Source organism: Muscardinus avellanarius (genome assembly GCF_963383645.1).
Source record: "Muscardinus avellanarius genome assembly, chromosome: 10".
In the NCBI taxonomy this organism is placed as follows: Eukaryota; Metazoa; Chordata; class Mammalia; order Rodentia; family Gliridae; genus Muscardinus; species Muscardinus avellanarius.
Window position 1 is genome coordinate 57082129 of NC_137796.1, and position 14705 is coordinate 57096833.

The following is a 14705-nucleotide window of genomic DNA, read 5'->3' on the forward strand; positions in this document are numbered from 1 at the left end:
TAGAGCTGGGATGCCGGAGCCCAGAGGGAACAGCCTGGGGATGGGGAGCTCAGGCCTCAAACACAGCAAGCTGGGGCGGGAGGGAGGGTACAGCAGGTGCAGACACAGCAGGTGAGAGACAGTCTGTCTGAAGCTGAGGACTGCCCATTACTCCCCATTACTGGCTGAGGACTGGAGCCGGGATGAAAGGAGGTGGCTATGCCACACAACAGAAAGGATCAGTCCTGTAGCAGGTGCCAGACGCTGCAAGGCTAACGCTTATCTGAAAGGTCCTTCCCTGGGTAAACAGGTCCTGAGGACTCTCACGTGCCCAGCCCCACACTCCAGGGGCTGTTGGTCCAGAAGGTGAGACAGACGTCGGAAAACACAACCAGAATAGGAGCTTCGCCACAATGAGCCCCATGGGGGGGTGGGGGGGGTGGTAATATGCACACACATATACACAACCTAAGGCCAGAACTCCGAACAGCTTCACACAGCAACAAAGCAAACACAGGCTCAGAGAGGGTAAGCCACGTGTCTGGGTCACCCAGGAAAGACGATCTCAGCAGCAGGAGGACAGAGGCAAGAAAGGCCCTTGAGGACCCTCCACTCAGAAACAGGGGCTCAGCCAGTATTGCTTGTAATCCCGGCATTCGGGAGGCTGAGACCCGAGGATCACGTTTTGCGGACAGCCTCAGCTAATTTAGTGAAGCCCTTCACAACTCAGTGAGACCCTGTTTCAAAAAAGACTGAAAAACAGGGCTAGGAGTATAGCTTGGAAGTACAATAGCACTCAGTTCCATCCCCAGTGCAGGAAGGAAGGAAGGAAGGAAGGAAGGAAGGAAGGAAGGAAGGAAGGAGCAAGCCAGGCATGGTGGCGCACACCTGTAATCCCAGGGTTTAGGAGGCTGAGAAAAGCATACATCACTACACCTGGCTAAGACACTGTTTAAAAAAAAAAAAAAAAAAAGCCAGGCGTGGTGACACACACTTGTAATCCCAGCGCTTAGGAGGCTGAGACAGAAGGATCACACAAGTTGAAGCCAGCCTCAGCTACTTAGTGAGGCTTTCAGCAACTTAGTGAGACCTTGTTTCCTAATAAAGTATAAAAATAGATCCGGGAGTATAACCCAGAGGTAGAAAAGCCCCTAAGTTCCACCTCCAGGCCACAAAAATAAATTAACTAATAAAAAATAAAAGCCGGGTGTGGTGGTGCACACTTGTAATCCCAGCGCTTGGGAGTCTGAGACAGGAGAATTGCACAGGTTCGAAGTCAGCCTCAGCTACTTAGTGAGGCGCTCAGTAACTTAGTAAGTCTCTGTTTCCAAATAAAGTACAAAATAGGTCTGGGAGTACAGCCTGGAGGTAGAAAAGCCTCTGGGTTCCACCCCCAGTACCACCAAGAAAATATATAAATAAAATAAATTAAAAAAATAAAAAAGGGGGCTAGGATATAGTTCAGTGATAAAGCACCTGCTTTGCAGGTCCAGTGCTCTGAGTTCAATCCCTGGTTCAAAAAAAAAAAAAAAAAAAAAACACCTGAAAAAAAAATAAGCAAAGTAAAAATCTAAAATAGGGCTGGAAATGTGGCTTGGAGATAGAAAGCCCTCCAGTCGGTCGCTAGCACCATACACACACAAAAAAATTAATAATCTAATAAAAATTAATTAATAATCTTGGTGACCTGTAATCCTAATACTTGGGAGGCTAAAACAGGAGGATCACAGATTTGAGGATAGCCTCAGCAAGCAGTCAGACTCTCATCAACCTAGTGAGACCCTGTTTCAAAATAAAAATAAAAGGCTGGGTAGCTGGGCGTGGTGGCGCACACTTGTAATCCCCCTCCCTTGGGAGGCGGAGACAGGAGAATCGCGCAGGTTCGAAACCAGCCTCACTGGCTTAAGAGAGCCTGTTTCCAAATAAAATATAAAAATAGGTCTGGGAGTGTAGCCTGGAGGTAGAAGGGTTCCAACCCCAGTACCACCACCAAAAAAAAAAGGCTGGGTATGGTGGCACACATTTTAATCCCAGTACTCGGGAGGCTGAGACAGGAGGATCCCAGGTTCAGAGCCAGCCTCAGAAGCTTAGTGAGGCTCTCAGCAATTTAATAAGACTGTTTTTAAATAAAAATGTAAAATATGTCTGGGAGTATAACCCAGAGGTAGAAGGCCCCTGGGTATCATCCTCAGTACCATAAAAAAATATATATATATATAAAAATAGGGTGGGGGTGTAGCTTGGAGGTAGAATACCTTTGGGCTCAATCTCTAGTAAAATACACACGAAAGAAGAAAGAAAGAAAGAAAGAAAGAAAGAAAGAAAGAAAGAAAGAAAGAAAGAAAGAAAGAAAGAGGGAGGGGGAAAGGAGGGGAAGGGAAGGGAAGGGAAGGGAAGGTGGTTAGCTGGTTCAGTGTCAGCAAAGCTCTGAGGCTCAGGTGTGGGAAGCCTGAGTGGGAAATCCTGCCAAGCCCTCCTTGCACCCTGCTGGCCTCCCAGTCCAGTCCTCATTCTCCATGCCACCCCTCACCACCACAGCCGTTCAAGAGGCAGGAGCGGAGCTGCAATGGGCAACACAGCACAGGAGCGATGCCCAGCACAGTGGGGCGTGGCATGCAGCAACCCCACACTCGGCCCCACCCTGCTCCCTGGGGGGCCTGCCCAAGATGCCAGGCCACTAGACCACCAGATCCCTTCCTGGCACAGCCTGGGCCCACTCCTTTTCAATGTCTTCTCTGTCCACTTCACCCACCAGACAGCAAATGTCCAAGTAATAGGGGTGCCAACTCTGCTACCAGATAAAGCTGCTATGGAGCTGAAGTCAGTACTGTTAAATGTAACACGTGTTACCTCCTGTCCCCATCACCAGCAAGAGCTCTTTCCTGTCATTTTCCAAAGCTCAGGAGAGCAAAAAGGTCAAAGGTAGGAGCTCACCAGGCATGCTGGAACACACCCATAATCCCAGGAAGACTGCAGGTTCCAGGACCGCCTCAGCAAGTAGTGATACTCTCAGTAACCTACTGAGAAACTGTCTCCCCCCAAAAAACAAAGCCGGGCATGGTGGCACACACCTGTAATCCTAGTACTTGGGAGGCTAAGACAGGAGGATCGCAGGTTTGAGGACAACCTCAGCAATCTAGGGAGGCTCAGCAACCTAAGAAGACCATTTTTCCAAATAAGAAATAAAATCAGTCTGAGAGTCAGGTGTGGTGGCGCACTCTTGTAATCCCAGCATTTGGGAGGCTGAGACCTGAGGATCGTGGTTTGCAGACAGCCCCAGCTACTTAGTGAGGCCCTTTGCAACTCAGTGGAGACCTGGTTTCAAAAATAAAGAATAAAAAATAGTAAAAAATAGGACTGGGGGTGTAGCTCAGAGATAGAATGTCCCTGGGTTCTATCCCCAGTACTGCAAAGGAAAAAAAAAAAATGATTTGGGGGTTAGCTTGGAAGTAGAATGCCTCTGGGTTCAAATCCCAGTACCACCAAAAAAGAATTACACGCATGCGCGTGCGCGCGCACACACACACACACACACACACACACACACACGCACGTCTGGGAGGCATAGCTTGGAGGTAGAATGCCCCTAGGTTCAATTTCCAATACCAAAAAAAAAAGTGGTAACTCTGAGCCACAGAGACTTAGCTATGAACCTGGTCCCACAGTGCTTGGTCCCACACCCTGGGCATATCACCTCGTGTCTCTGACCTGAGAACCAGGCTCTGAAAATACTGGTGCAAATCAGACAGAAAAGCTTTCCTTCACCAGTTGAAAAAACTGTTTCTTGCATACCTACTGTGCTCCGGGCTCTGTGCAGCTGGTGGGATGGATGGTGGCCAAACAGCTTGGGGCCCCTCCTGCCCAGCTTGGGGTTTAAAAGGAAACACACCCACTGAACAGTAAACAGGATAATTAAGAATGGCAAATGGAAAAGGCAGGGGAAGCGACAGCCACTGGGGTAAGGAGCAGGGGCCAGGGTAAGGAGGTGGTCAGGGAGGCCTCTCTGAGGGCTGCTTTCAACATTCGTGAGACTCTGGAGCTGGAACACAGGGAGCCGCTGGGTGGGGGTGGGGGTCCAAGGAAGGGGGTTCTAGCAAGGCCAGGTAGGTACAGGGCCTCCTCCTCAAGGCTGGCCACATTCTCAGAAGACTGGGGGCTGGACTCAGGCTCTTCAGCAGGTCTGAGCTGATTCAGGGTGAGAAACACTCAGGGATCAGGGAAGGACTTGAACCCATACCTGGCTGACTCAAAGGTCTCTTTGTGCGCGTGTGAGATACTGGGCATTGAACCCAGAGCCACATTCTACCTGAGCTGTACCCCTACCCGTGTGTGTGTGTGTGTGTGTGTGTGTGTGTGTGTGTACGTGTGTGTGTGTTGGTGGTGGTGCTAGGGATTGAACCCAGGGCATTCTATTCTATCTCAGAACTACAACCCCAGCCCGATTTTTTTTTGGGGGGGGGCAGGTCTGAGGATGGAGCCCAGGGGCATTCTACCTCCAAGCTACACCCTCAGCCCTATTTTTTTTTTCTTTATTTTGAAACAGGGTCACACCGAGTTGCAAAGAGCCTCACTAAGTAGCTGAACCTGGCCATGAACCCAGATCCTCCTCTCTCAGCCTCCCAAGTACTGGGTTTAGAAGCGTGTGCCACCCCGGCTTTATATTCTGTTTGGAAACAAGGTCTCATTAGGTTGCTGAGAGTCTCAGTAAATTGCTGAGGTTGGTTTTGAACCTGCCATACACCCATCTCAGCCTCCCAAGTACTGGGACTATAGATATGTGCCTCCACCCCCAGCCCCAGGTCTCTTGAATTACCCACAGTGATGGACAATTTGGCTGGGAACCCTCCCACAAGCAGACAAATTGAACCACAATGAGATGCCACTTCAAGCCCAGTAGGATGACCATAATAAGACAATCACAGGTGCCATCAGGACACGGAGAAAGAAGAATGTAAAGTGGTACAGTATCTTTGGAAAACATGGCAGTTCCCAGCTAAACCTGTGTCTACTACATAAACCTGCAAACTCAGTCCTGGGCAGCCGTCCAAGAGACATGAAAACATACATTTGCACAAAAGCTTGCACACAAATGCCCATAATGTCATTTTTTTGGGGGGGTACTGGGGTTCCTGGAATCCCTTCTATCTCCAGGCTACACTCCCAGACCTATTTTATATTTATTTGGAAACAGGGTCTCTTAAGCCAGGGAGGCTGGCTCCAAACCAGCGGGATCCTCCTGTCTCCACCTCCCAAGCGCGGGGATTACAAGCGTGCGCCACCACGCCCGGCTTGGCATTATTTTTTTGGTGGTACTGGGGGTGGAACCCAGAGGCTTTCTACCTCCGGGCTATATTCCCAGACCTTTATTTTATTTTACTTTATTTTATTTGGAAACAGGGTCTCACTAAGTTGCTGGAAACCTCACTGAGTAGCTGAGGCTGGCTTCGAACCCATGCGATCCTCCTGTCTCAGCCTCCCAAGCGCAGGGATTACAAGCATGCACCACCACGCCCGGCCAGCTTGGCATTTTTTTTTTTTTTTTTTTTTTTGGTGGTACTGGGGTTCCTGGAAGCCCTTCTACCTCCGGGCTACACTCCCAGACCTATTTTTACATTTTTATTTGGAAACAGGGTCTCCTAAACCAGCGCGCGCGGCTGGCTTCGAACCTGCGCGATCCTCCTGTCTCTGTCTCCCAAGCGCGGGGATTACAAGCGTGCGCCACCACGCCCGGCTTGGCATTATTTTTTAATAGCCAGAAACTACAAACAACTCAAAATTCCTTCATGAATGAATGAATAAACTGTCATGCATCAAAGGAATACTGATCCGCAATAAAAAGAAATAACTGCCGAACCACATGAACCTCAAATATCAAACAAAAGAAGCCAGACACAAAAGGCTGGATGTTGTCTACTTTTTTAGCCAGGCACAGTGACACACACCTGTAATACCAGCACTTGGAAGGCTAAGTTGCATGTTGGAGGCCAGCCTCAGCGAGACTCTTATCAACTTAGTGAGACCCTGCTTCAAAATAAAAATAAAATAGGGTTGGGAGTATAGCTCAGAGGTAAAATGCCCCTGGGTTCCATCCCTAGTACCACACATAATAATAATAATAATAATAATAATAATAATAATAATAATAAGTGGTGTGTGGTGGCTCACGCTTGTAATCCCAGCATTTGGGAGGCTGAGACAGGAGGATCACAGTTCGAGGACAGCCTCAGCTACTTAGTAAGGCCCTTTGCAACTCAGTGAGACCCTGTTTCAAAATAAAGAATAAAAAAATAAGGCTGAAGCCGGGCATGGTGGCATACGCTTGTAATCCCCACGCTTGGGAGGCTGAGACAGGAGGATCGCACAGGTTTGAAGCCAGCCCCAGCTACTTAGTGAGGCTCTCAGCAACCTAGTGAGACCCTGCTTCCAAATAAAATATAAAATAGGTCTGGGAGTATAGCCTGGAGGTAGAAAGCCTCTGGGTTCCACCCCCAGTACCACCAAAAAAAAATAATAATAGTAATAATAATAAGGCTGAGGGTGTAACTTGAAGGTAGAATGCCCCTGGGTTCCATCCCTAGTACCATAAAAAGTAATTATTTTTTCTTTTTTTTTTTTGCAGTACTGGGGATGGAACCCAGGGGCATTCTACCTCTGAGCTACACCCCCAGCCCTATTTTTTTTTTTTTATGGTACTGAGGGTGGAACCCAGGGGGTTTTCTACCTCTGGGCTATGGGCTACAGTCCCAGACCTATTTTATACTTTATGTATACATAAAGTATATTCACTTAGTGAAATAGGGTCTCACTACGTGGCTGAGAGCCTCATAAAGCAGCTGAGGCTGGCTTCAAGGTTTGATCCTGTCTCAGCCTCCCAAGCACTGGGAATACAATACAAGCATGGGCCACCACCCCGGGCTCCTATTTTTTATTCTTTATTTTGAAACAAGGTCTCACTGAGTTGCAAAGGGTCTCACTGAGGCTGTCCTTGTACCGGGATCCTTCTATTTCAGCCTCCCAAATGCTGGGATTACAAGCGTGGGCCACCACACCTGGCTCCACAGGGAACTTTTTGTGTGTGTGTGGTGCTGGGGATGAAACCCAGGGGCCTTCTACCTCCGGACTACCCGCCCAGACCTCTCATATTTTATTTGGAAACAGGGTCTCACTAAGTTGCCGAGAGCATCACTATGTAGCTGAGGCTGGCTCTGAACCGTGATCCTCCTGTCTCAGCCTCCCAAGAACTGGGATTACAAGTGTGCACCACCATGCCCGGCTTCCATAGGGAACTTTTGAAGAGGATGAAAGTACATTCAGCCCTCAATATCTGTGGGTTCCACAGTCAAACATTCAATCTGCGATGAATAAGAAATAACCAGGAAAAAGATGGGCACCTCTACCAAACAGGTACAGTCTGTTTCTTGTCACTATTCTCTAAACTCTACACTATAACAATTATTTACATAGTACTTAATTATATTATTAATTATATGGCTTGGTACAGTGGGGCACACCTGTAATCCCAGTACATGGGAGGCTGAGGCAGGAGGACCACAAGTTAGAGGCTATCCTGGGCAATTTAATGAGATCTTGTTTCAAAATAAAGAGGGCTGAGAGCTGGGCATGGCAGCACATGCCTGTAATCCAAATACTTAGGAAAGAAACAGAGGATCACAGGTTTGAAGACAGCTTCAGTAAGTAGCTAGACTCAGAAACCTAGTGAGACTCTGTTCCAAAATAAAAGATTAAAAAAAAAAAAAAAAGGCTAAGGCCAGGCATGGTGGCAGACACTTGAAATCCCAGCATTTGGGAAGCTGAGACAGGAGGATCACGGTTCATGGACGGCCTCAGCTACTTAGTGAAGTCCTCTGAAACTCAGTGAGACCCTGTTTCAAAATAAAGAACAACAACAACAACAAAAATCTTGTCTAGGGGTATAGCTCCGAGATAGAATGCTCCTGGGTTCCATCCCCAGTACCGAGAAAAAAAAAAAAAAAAATGGCTAAAGGTAGTCATGTATCGTGGCACACGCCTGTAATCCCAGTCCTTGGGAGGCTGAGACAGGAAGATCAGAGGTTCAAAGCCAGCCTCTGCAGCTTGGTGAGGCCATGTAACTTAGTGAGACCTTGTTTCAAAAAAAAAAAAAAAAAAATAGAGCTGGGAGTATAACTTGAAGATAGAATCCCCATAGGTTCAATCTTCAGGACCACTAAATAAATAAACAAACATAAAAAGGGCTAAGGGTACAATACTGAGGTAGAATGTCTCTGGGTTCACTCCCCAGTACCAGCCCAGCATGAGGAAGCATGCTTGGAATCACTTTTAATCTCAGTACCTTGGAGGCTGAGGCAGGAGAATCACAGGTTCGCAGTCAACCTTGTCCAATTCAGTGAGGCCCTCCACAATTTAGTGAGACCTTGTTGCAAAATAAAATAGGGCTGAGGTATAGCTCAAGGGCAGAACGCCCCTGGGTTCAATCTCAAGCAAGCAAGCAAATACAATTCCCAGTACCACAAAATGACAATAATATTATAAGTAATTCAGAGTCGGGCCTGGTAATCCCAGGAGTCAGTTTTCATAAGTGAATTACTGTATGTCCCATGTAACCGGATCACCAGTATTTGAGAAGCTGAAACAGGAGGGATTACAAGTTCAAGACCAGCCCGGGCAACTGATACCCTGTTTCAAAATAAAAAGAGCCAAGCCAGGCGGGTTGGTGAACTTTTGTAATTCCAGCATTCAGGAGGCTGAGAATGGAGGATCACGGTTTGCAGACAGCCTCAGCTACTTAGTGAGGCCCTTTACAACTCAGTGAGACCCTGTTTCAAAATTAAAAAAAAAAAAATAGGGCTAGAGCCAGGCATGGTGATGCACACTTATAATCCCAGTGCTTGGGAGTCTGAGACAGGAGGATCTCACAGGTTCAAAGCCAGCCTCAGCTACTTAGTGGGTCCCTTTGCAACTCAGTGACACCCTATTTCAAAAAATAAAGAATAAGCCGTGCGTGGTGGCGCATGCTTGTAAGCTCCGCATCCGGGAGGCTGAGACTGGAGGATCACGGTTCACGGACAGCCTTAGCTATTTAGTGAGGCCCTCCTCAACTTAGTGAGACCCTGTTTCAAAATAAAGAATAAAAAATAGGGCAGGGGGTATAGCTCAAAGGTCAAATGCCTCTGGGTTATATCCCTAGACCCGCAAAAAAAAAAATATATATATATATATATGTATGTATGTATATATATATGTATGTATGTATGTATGTATGTATGTATATGGCTGGGGATATAAGTACTTAGTAAAGCTCTCAGCAACTTAGTGAGACCCTGTTTCCAAATAAAGTATAAAACAGGTCTAGGAATATAGCTCAGAGGTAGAAAAGTCCCTGGGTTCTACACCCAGTACCACCAAAAAAAAAAAAAAAAGTTAAAAAAAAATCGAGCTGCCAGGAGTGGTGATGCTTGCTTGTAATCCCCGCACTTGGGAGGCAGAAACAGGAGGATCGCGCAGGTTCGACGCCAGGCTTGCTGGCTTAAGAGACCCTGTTTCCAAATTAAAAAAAAAAAAAAAATATATATATATATAATAGGTCTGGGAGTGTAGCCTGGAGGTAGAAGGGTTCCATCCCCAGTACCACCAAAAAAAAAAAAAAAATAGAGCTGGGGGTATAGTTTGAGGGTACAATGCCCCTGGGTTTCATCCCCAGTACCGCATAAAAAAGGGGAGGGGGGTGTGGCTTGAAGGCAGAATGCCCCAGGGTTAGGCCGGGCATGGTAGTACACTTGTGTAATCCCAGTACTTGAGAGGCTGAGACAGGAGGATCGCATGGGTTCGAAGCCAGCCTCAGCTACTTAGTGAGACTCTCAGCACCTCAATGAGACCCTGTTTTCAAATAAAAATATAAAATAGGTCTGGATGCTGGGCATGGTGGTGCACGCTTGTAAACCAGCATTCGGGAGGCTGAGACCGGAGGATCGCGGTTCGCAGACAGCCTCAGCTACTTAATGAGGCCCTCCGCAACTCAGTGAGACCCGGTTTCAAAATAAAGAATAAAAAATTGGGCAGGGGGTGTAGCTTGGAGGTCAAATGGGGTTCCAACCCCAGACCTGCAAAAATAATAAAAATAAAAAATAAAAAAAATAGGTCTGGGAGTGTAGCCTGGAGGCATAAAGCCCTTGAGTCCATCTCCATACCAAAAGAAAAAACAAGAATACCCCAAGGTTCAATCCCCAGTACAAAACAAAAGTAATTTAGCTGGGTGTGGTGGCACAGTTTGTAATCCCAGATGTTGGGAGGCTGAGACAGGAAGATCACAGATTCGAAGCCAGTCTCAGCTAGCTACTTGGTGAGGCCCTCCAAAATTTAGTGAGACTGTTTCAAAATAAGGAAGGGAGCCAGGCATGGTGGTGCACGCTTGTAATCTCAGCATTTGGGAGACTGAGACAGGAGGATCTCAGTTCACAGACAGCCTCAGCTACTACATAATGAGGCCCTTTGCAAGTCAGTGAGACCATGTTTCAAAACTAAAGAATAAAAAATAGGGCTGTGGGTATAACTTGAATGGCCCTGGGTTCCACCCCCAGTACTGAAAAAAAAAAAAAAAGAAAGCAAGAAATAGAGCCGGGCATGGTGGCGCACACTTGTAATCCCAGCATTCAGGAGGCTGAGACAGGAAGATCAATGTTCGCGGACAGCCTTAGCTACTTAGTGAGGCCCTTTGCAACGTGAGACCATGTTTCAAGATAAATAATAAAAATATATATATATATATAGGGCTGGGGGTATAGCTTGAAGGTAGAATGCCCCTCATTTCAATCCCCAATACCACACCCAAAAATAAATAAATAAAAAACAGGGCTGAGGGAATAGCTCAAAAGTAGAATGCCTGAGTTTAATCCCCAGTACTACAAAAAAGAAAAAATTTTAGTATCCAGGAGGGGAGTCCTGGAACCAGTCCCTCTGGGATACCAAGGAATAGCTGTATTCTCAGGCCACATGTGGCCTTGGCTTCAGTGGGCACCTAACTAGAGGCCACTGCGCTCTACACTGATGACTGATGAGTGTCACAGTACCTAGGTTATACCTAGATAAAGCCCCTGGTGACTCCCCTCTCCCTCAGGGGAAAGGCAAAGTCCTAACCACCCTCACCAGCCTGGCTGGATTACTACCCTCCCCTCTCTCACCCCTGCAGACACAAGGACTCAGCCATTCTCGACCACACCCGGCATCTAGTGCCCCAAGGCCTTCTTCACACTCCCTGTTTCTTTTACCAGAGGCTTCCCCGCCCTCAGCCTCAGAGAAGCCTTCGCAGACCCCCCTTTTTAAGTTCCAGCCCTTCTATCCACCCCACACACACTCCCTATCCCCAGCCTAGCTTCCTTTCTGTACGTGGCATTTACTCGCATTTGAGGTCCTGTATATTTTCCTTATTTATCTTGTTACTGTGTGTCCCTGTCTGTATTTCCCTCCTTCCCACCCTCAACTGGAACTTGAGTTCCAAGAGGGCAGGGCCTCTGTTCTGTCCACAGCTGTATCCCCAGCATGTAGTACCGACTAAATCCACATCAACTAAAGAAATGAATGGCAGAGCTGTGGGCTCTGTGAGTTCTGGCTAAAAGAGGGGCAGGCGGCTGTGGCATGGGATTGGCAAGGGCCTGTGTGCTCTATGCCTCTGGGTTGGGGGAGGGTGGCAGGGGCTGTGGACACGGCAGTGACTGAGACACAGCTCCTGCTCTTGGAACTCAGGTCTAGTATCACACAAGATCTCCAGGAACATCCATAATGTACCCAGGAAGCAGCTGTGGCTAGGGGCTGAACAGGACCGGAGGAGGCTGGGCTTTGCAGCATATCCTCAGATTGTTTGGATTTACCAAAGGCATAAGGAAATTTCACCTCCGGCAGCCTCTGGCTCAAGACCCATGCATCCCACAAACTTCTGTGTTGGCCCTGAGATGAGCAGTGCTAGGACACGTGGTGAACAAGACAGTCCTACCTCTCCTCTCCGGGCTCCTGGTCCAGCGGAGGAGACAAATGCACACCTGTCCCCAGACAGTGACCATACAGAGTGGGCAGCCCAAAGGGGGCACCTGCCCCAGCCTCAAAGGATCAGAAAGGGCTTTCTGGGGTAGGAGACATCTGAGATCTGCAGGACTAATAAAGATCACTCGGGTAAACAGGGAGAAACAAGGACAAAGGTGTTAAGAAAGCAGAGGCATGTGCTCTTGAAATAAAAGAGGTGCCGGGGTTGACCCTTCTCTAGTCCAGTGTTTCTCAAGCAGGGGTGAGTCCGCCCTCCCCGAGGGGACTGAGCAACATCAGGAGACATGCTCAACTGTCACAATCAGGGAGGGGTGTGTATATACCACCAACATCTAGTGTGGAGAGGCTGGGGATGCTGCTAAACATCTTCAGGTGCACAGGACATCCCCACAACAAAGAACTGCCAAACTACAACATCAATGCTGGGCTTGAGAAATCCTAAAGAGAAAAGTCACGCAAGGCCTTGATCTGCTAAAAAACAAGACAAAACAAAAAGCAATGTGCTTTGTCCTGAAAGCAAAGGGATGGCTACAGAAAAGGTTTTAAGCAGAGATGGGATAAAAGAAGATTCGGGTGTCTGGAAGCTCAGGGCCCTGGTCTCTGGGGTCACCCTCCACCCAATAATCAACAGAAACTTAAGAGGAGGAAAGTCCTACTTTGGAAAAAACTGGGTAGCCCCTGAACACCGGGCATGTATTTTCATTCCAGCAAAACTGAACATTTTATGAGCTGTCCACAGGTCAAGCCCGGGTTGTAAATGCTGAAAAGAGTCAGTCCAGTTAAGACGGGCATTAATTTTCTCCTGGTGCCGCCCAAATATTATTTGCCATTCCTTTGGGCTCCCCCAGGTCTTGCCCCAGACTCTGGTCACCACCCTAGTCATTCAAGATTCTCTTTATTTACATGGCAGTCTCCTCTCCCACTCCCCTGCAGGAGGGACACGGCTGGAACCATGGTTGTGGCTCATCACAGGGCTAGCCTTCCTGTTCAATACTGTTAACCACTGGAGAAATGAAGGCCCCAAAAGAGAAAGGAACTTGCCCAAGGTCATGCAGAGAGCTTCATTCTCCCCATCCCAACCTGCTGCACTCCCTCTCCCCTGAGCTGCCTCCCACGTCAGCGACATCCCAGTGGGTGGGTCGACAGCACCTTGCTGTCACTCCATCCATTCCCAGATGCCTGGATCGTGGCTGCCTGACCTGGTATGCTCTGCAGTCTCAGTTTAGTTTAGACAGCAATGGGTCCGAAGTCACCTGCAATTGGACCAATTCCCCCACAGGACCGGCTTATGCTAAAAGCACACCCATCCCAGTCCTGATCACCGTAGGTCTAGCTTCTACACGGAAGGGAAGCCAAACTTAACCTGGTTGACCTTCTGCAAATGCTATAGTCTACTTACTACTCGGATTTCCCGTCTGTAAAATGGGTCTGTCAGGCTCAGCTCGTGCCCTTATCCAGAATCATCCCCCGGGCTAGAAAACTCCCAACAACCATTGTCCACCTCACTGGCTCTAACAGCGAGACCCTGGATTCCAGACACTCTAGGAATGATCTGGGAGCCTGGAACCGCGAGTGGAGAACCCAGGACGCCTGGGTGCGGGTCTGCGCCCCGTCGCGCCACTGCCTCCCAGACCGAGCGATGTGCTTGCGAGCTGCCCAGCACCGGCGTGCAGAGGACCCGGCGCGCCACAGGACCGGGTTCCCACCACTGTCTGGCCTCCGGGGCGCCCGGCCCCGCCTGGGCCCGATAGTCAAGGTCCCTCTGGGCAAGGAGCCCCCAATGCACCAGATTCCGCCAAAGGGGACGGAGCACGCCCCGTGGGAGCCCCCCCACCAGCTGGGGAAGAGTCCCCTCGGACCCCTCTCGGCCTCTGTACCTGACCGGAGCCGCCTCCCCCGGCCGCCACCACGGCGCTGCCGGCCCCGTCCGCCTCCTGCGCCGCCGCCATCTTCCCGCTCCGGGTCCCCGCCCCCGCCGCCAGCCCCGCCCCGTCCCCGGCCGCGCCAGCGCCAGCGCGATCGCGCGAGACTTCACGCTTCGCCCGCCCCAGCGGGCCACCGTATCCGGCCAGGGCGCTGAGCCACGCCTTCCGGAGGGCCGCTTCCGGGAGCGGGTCCCGCCCGCCGTCGTCCTCGCCTCGCCCCCGCCCCCGCGGCCGGCGAGCTGTCACTTTTCAGGAACACTTCCTTCTCTGGTCCATTCATTCCGCCCCCTCGACTTAACCCTCCTTTTCCAGTTATACGAGCCTCCAAACCAGCCCGCTTCGGCCCGCCGATTCTTCGAGTCTTTCCATGGCAGTTTTTTGAGCTCTTCCGGCCACCGTACGCCTCCGCTCAAGCCACGCCCCTCCTGCCTTAAAGGCGCCTCGGCCCCGAGCTCGGGCGGCGCGGAAGGCGGGTGGGTCGGTGTCCTCGCCTTCCGGCGCCTCTTCTTTATAGTACCCAGTCCTCTACCGAACCCGCTGAGATGATGGTCTATGTGCCCTCACTGTTACCGCTCCAGGCTGGAATGTAGATCTGTAGTAGCGTGCTTCCCTAGCATGTGCTAGGTCCTGGGTTCTAATCCCCAATACCGCAGGAAAAATAAAACGTTAAAGACTAGGGATTCTCATGCCGCCGCACCTAGGAATGGGACCCCGGCAGCCTCTTCACAAGCTTTTTTTGGTTTTGTTTATTATTTTGCGGTACTGGGG

General features: G+C 49.4%; 1 protein-coding gene across 1 annotated transcript in view; it reads right to left on the bottom strand.

Moving 5' to 3' along the window:
• CLPTM1 (CLPTM1 regulator of GABA type A receptor forward trafficking) overlaps window positions 1-14045 on the bottom strand; it is a gene marked incomplete at its 3' end in the record, with an annotated part of 48179 nt that extends 34134 nt beyond the window's left edge. The window contains exon 1 of the mRNA XM_080703394.1: window positions 13890-14045. Coding sequence (XP_080559520.1) covers window positions 13890-13961 — 72 coding nt within the window. The 5' untranslated portion in view covers window positions 13962-14045. The remainder of the gene's footprint in view (window positions 1-13889) is intronic.
• Between the last annotated feature and the right edge of the window lie 660 nt (window positions 14046-14705).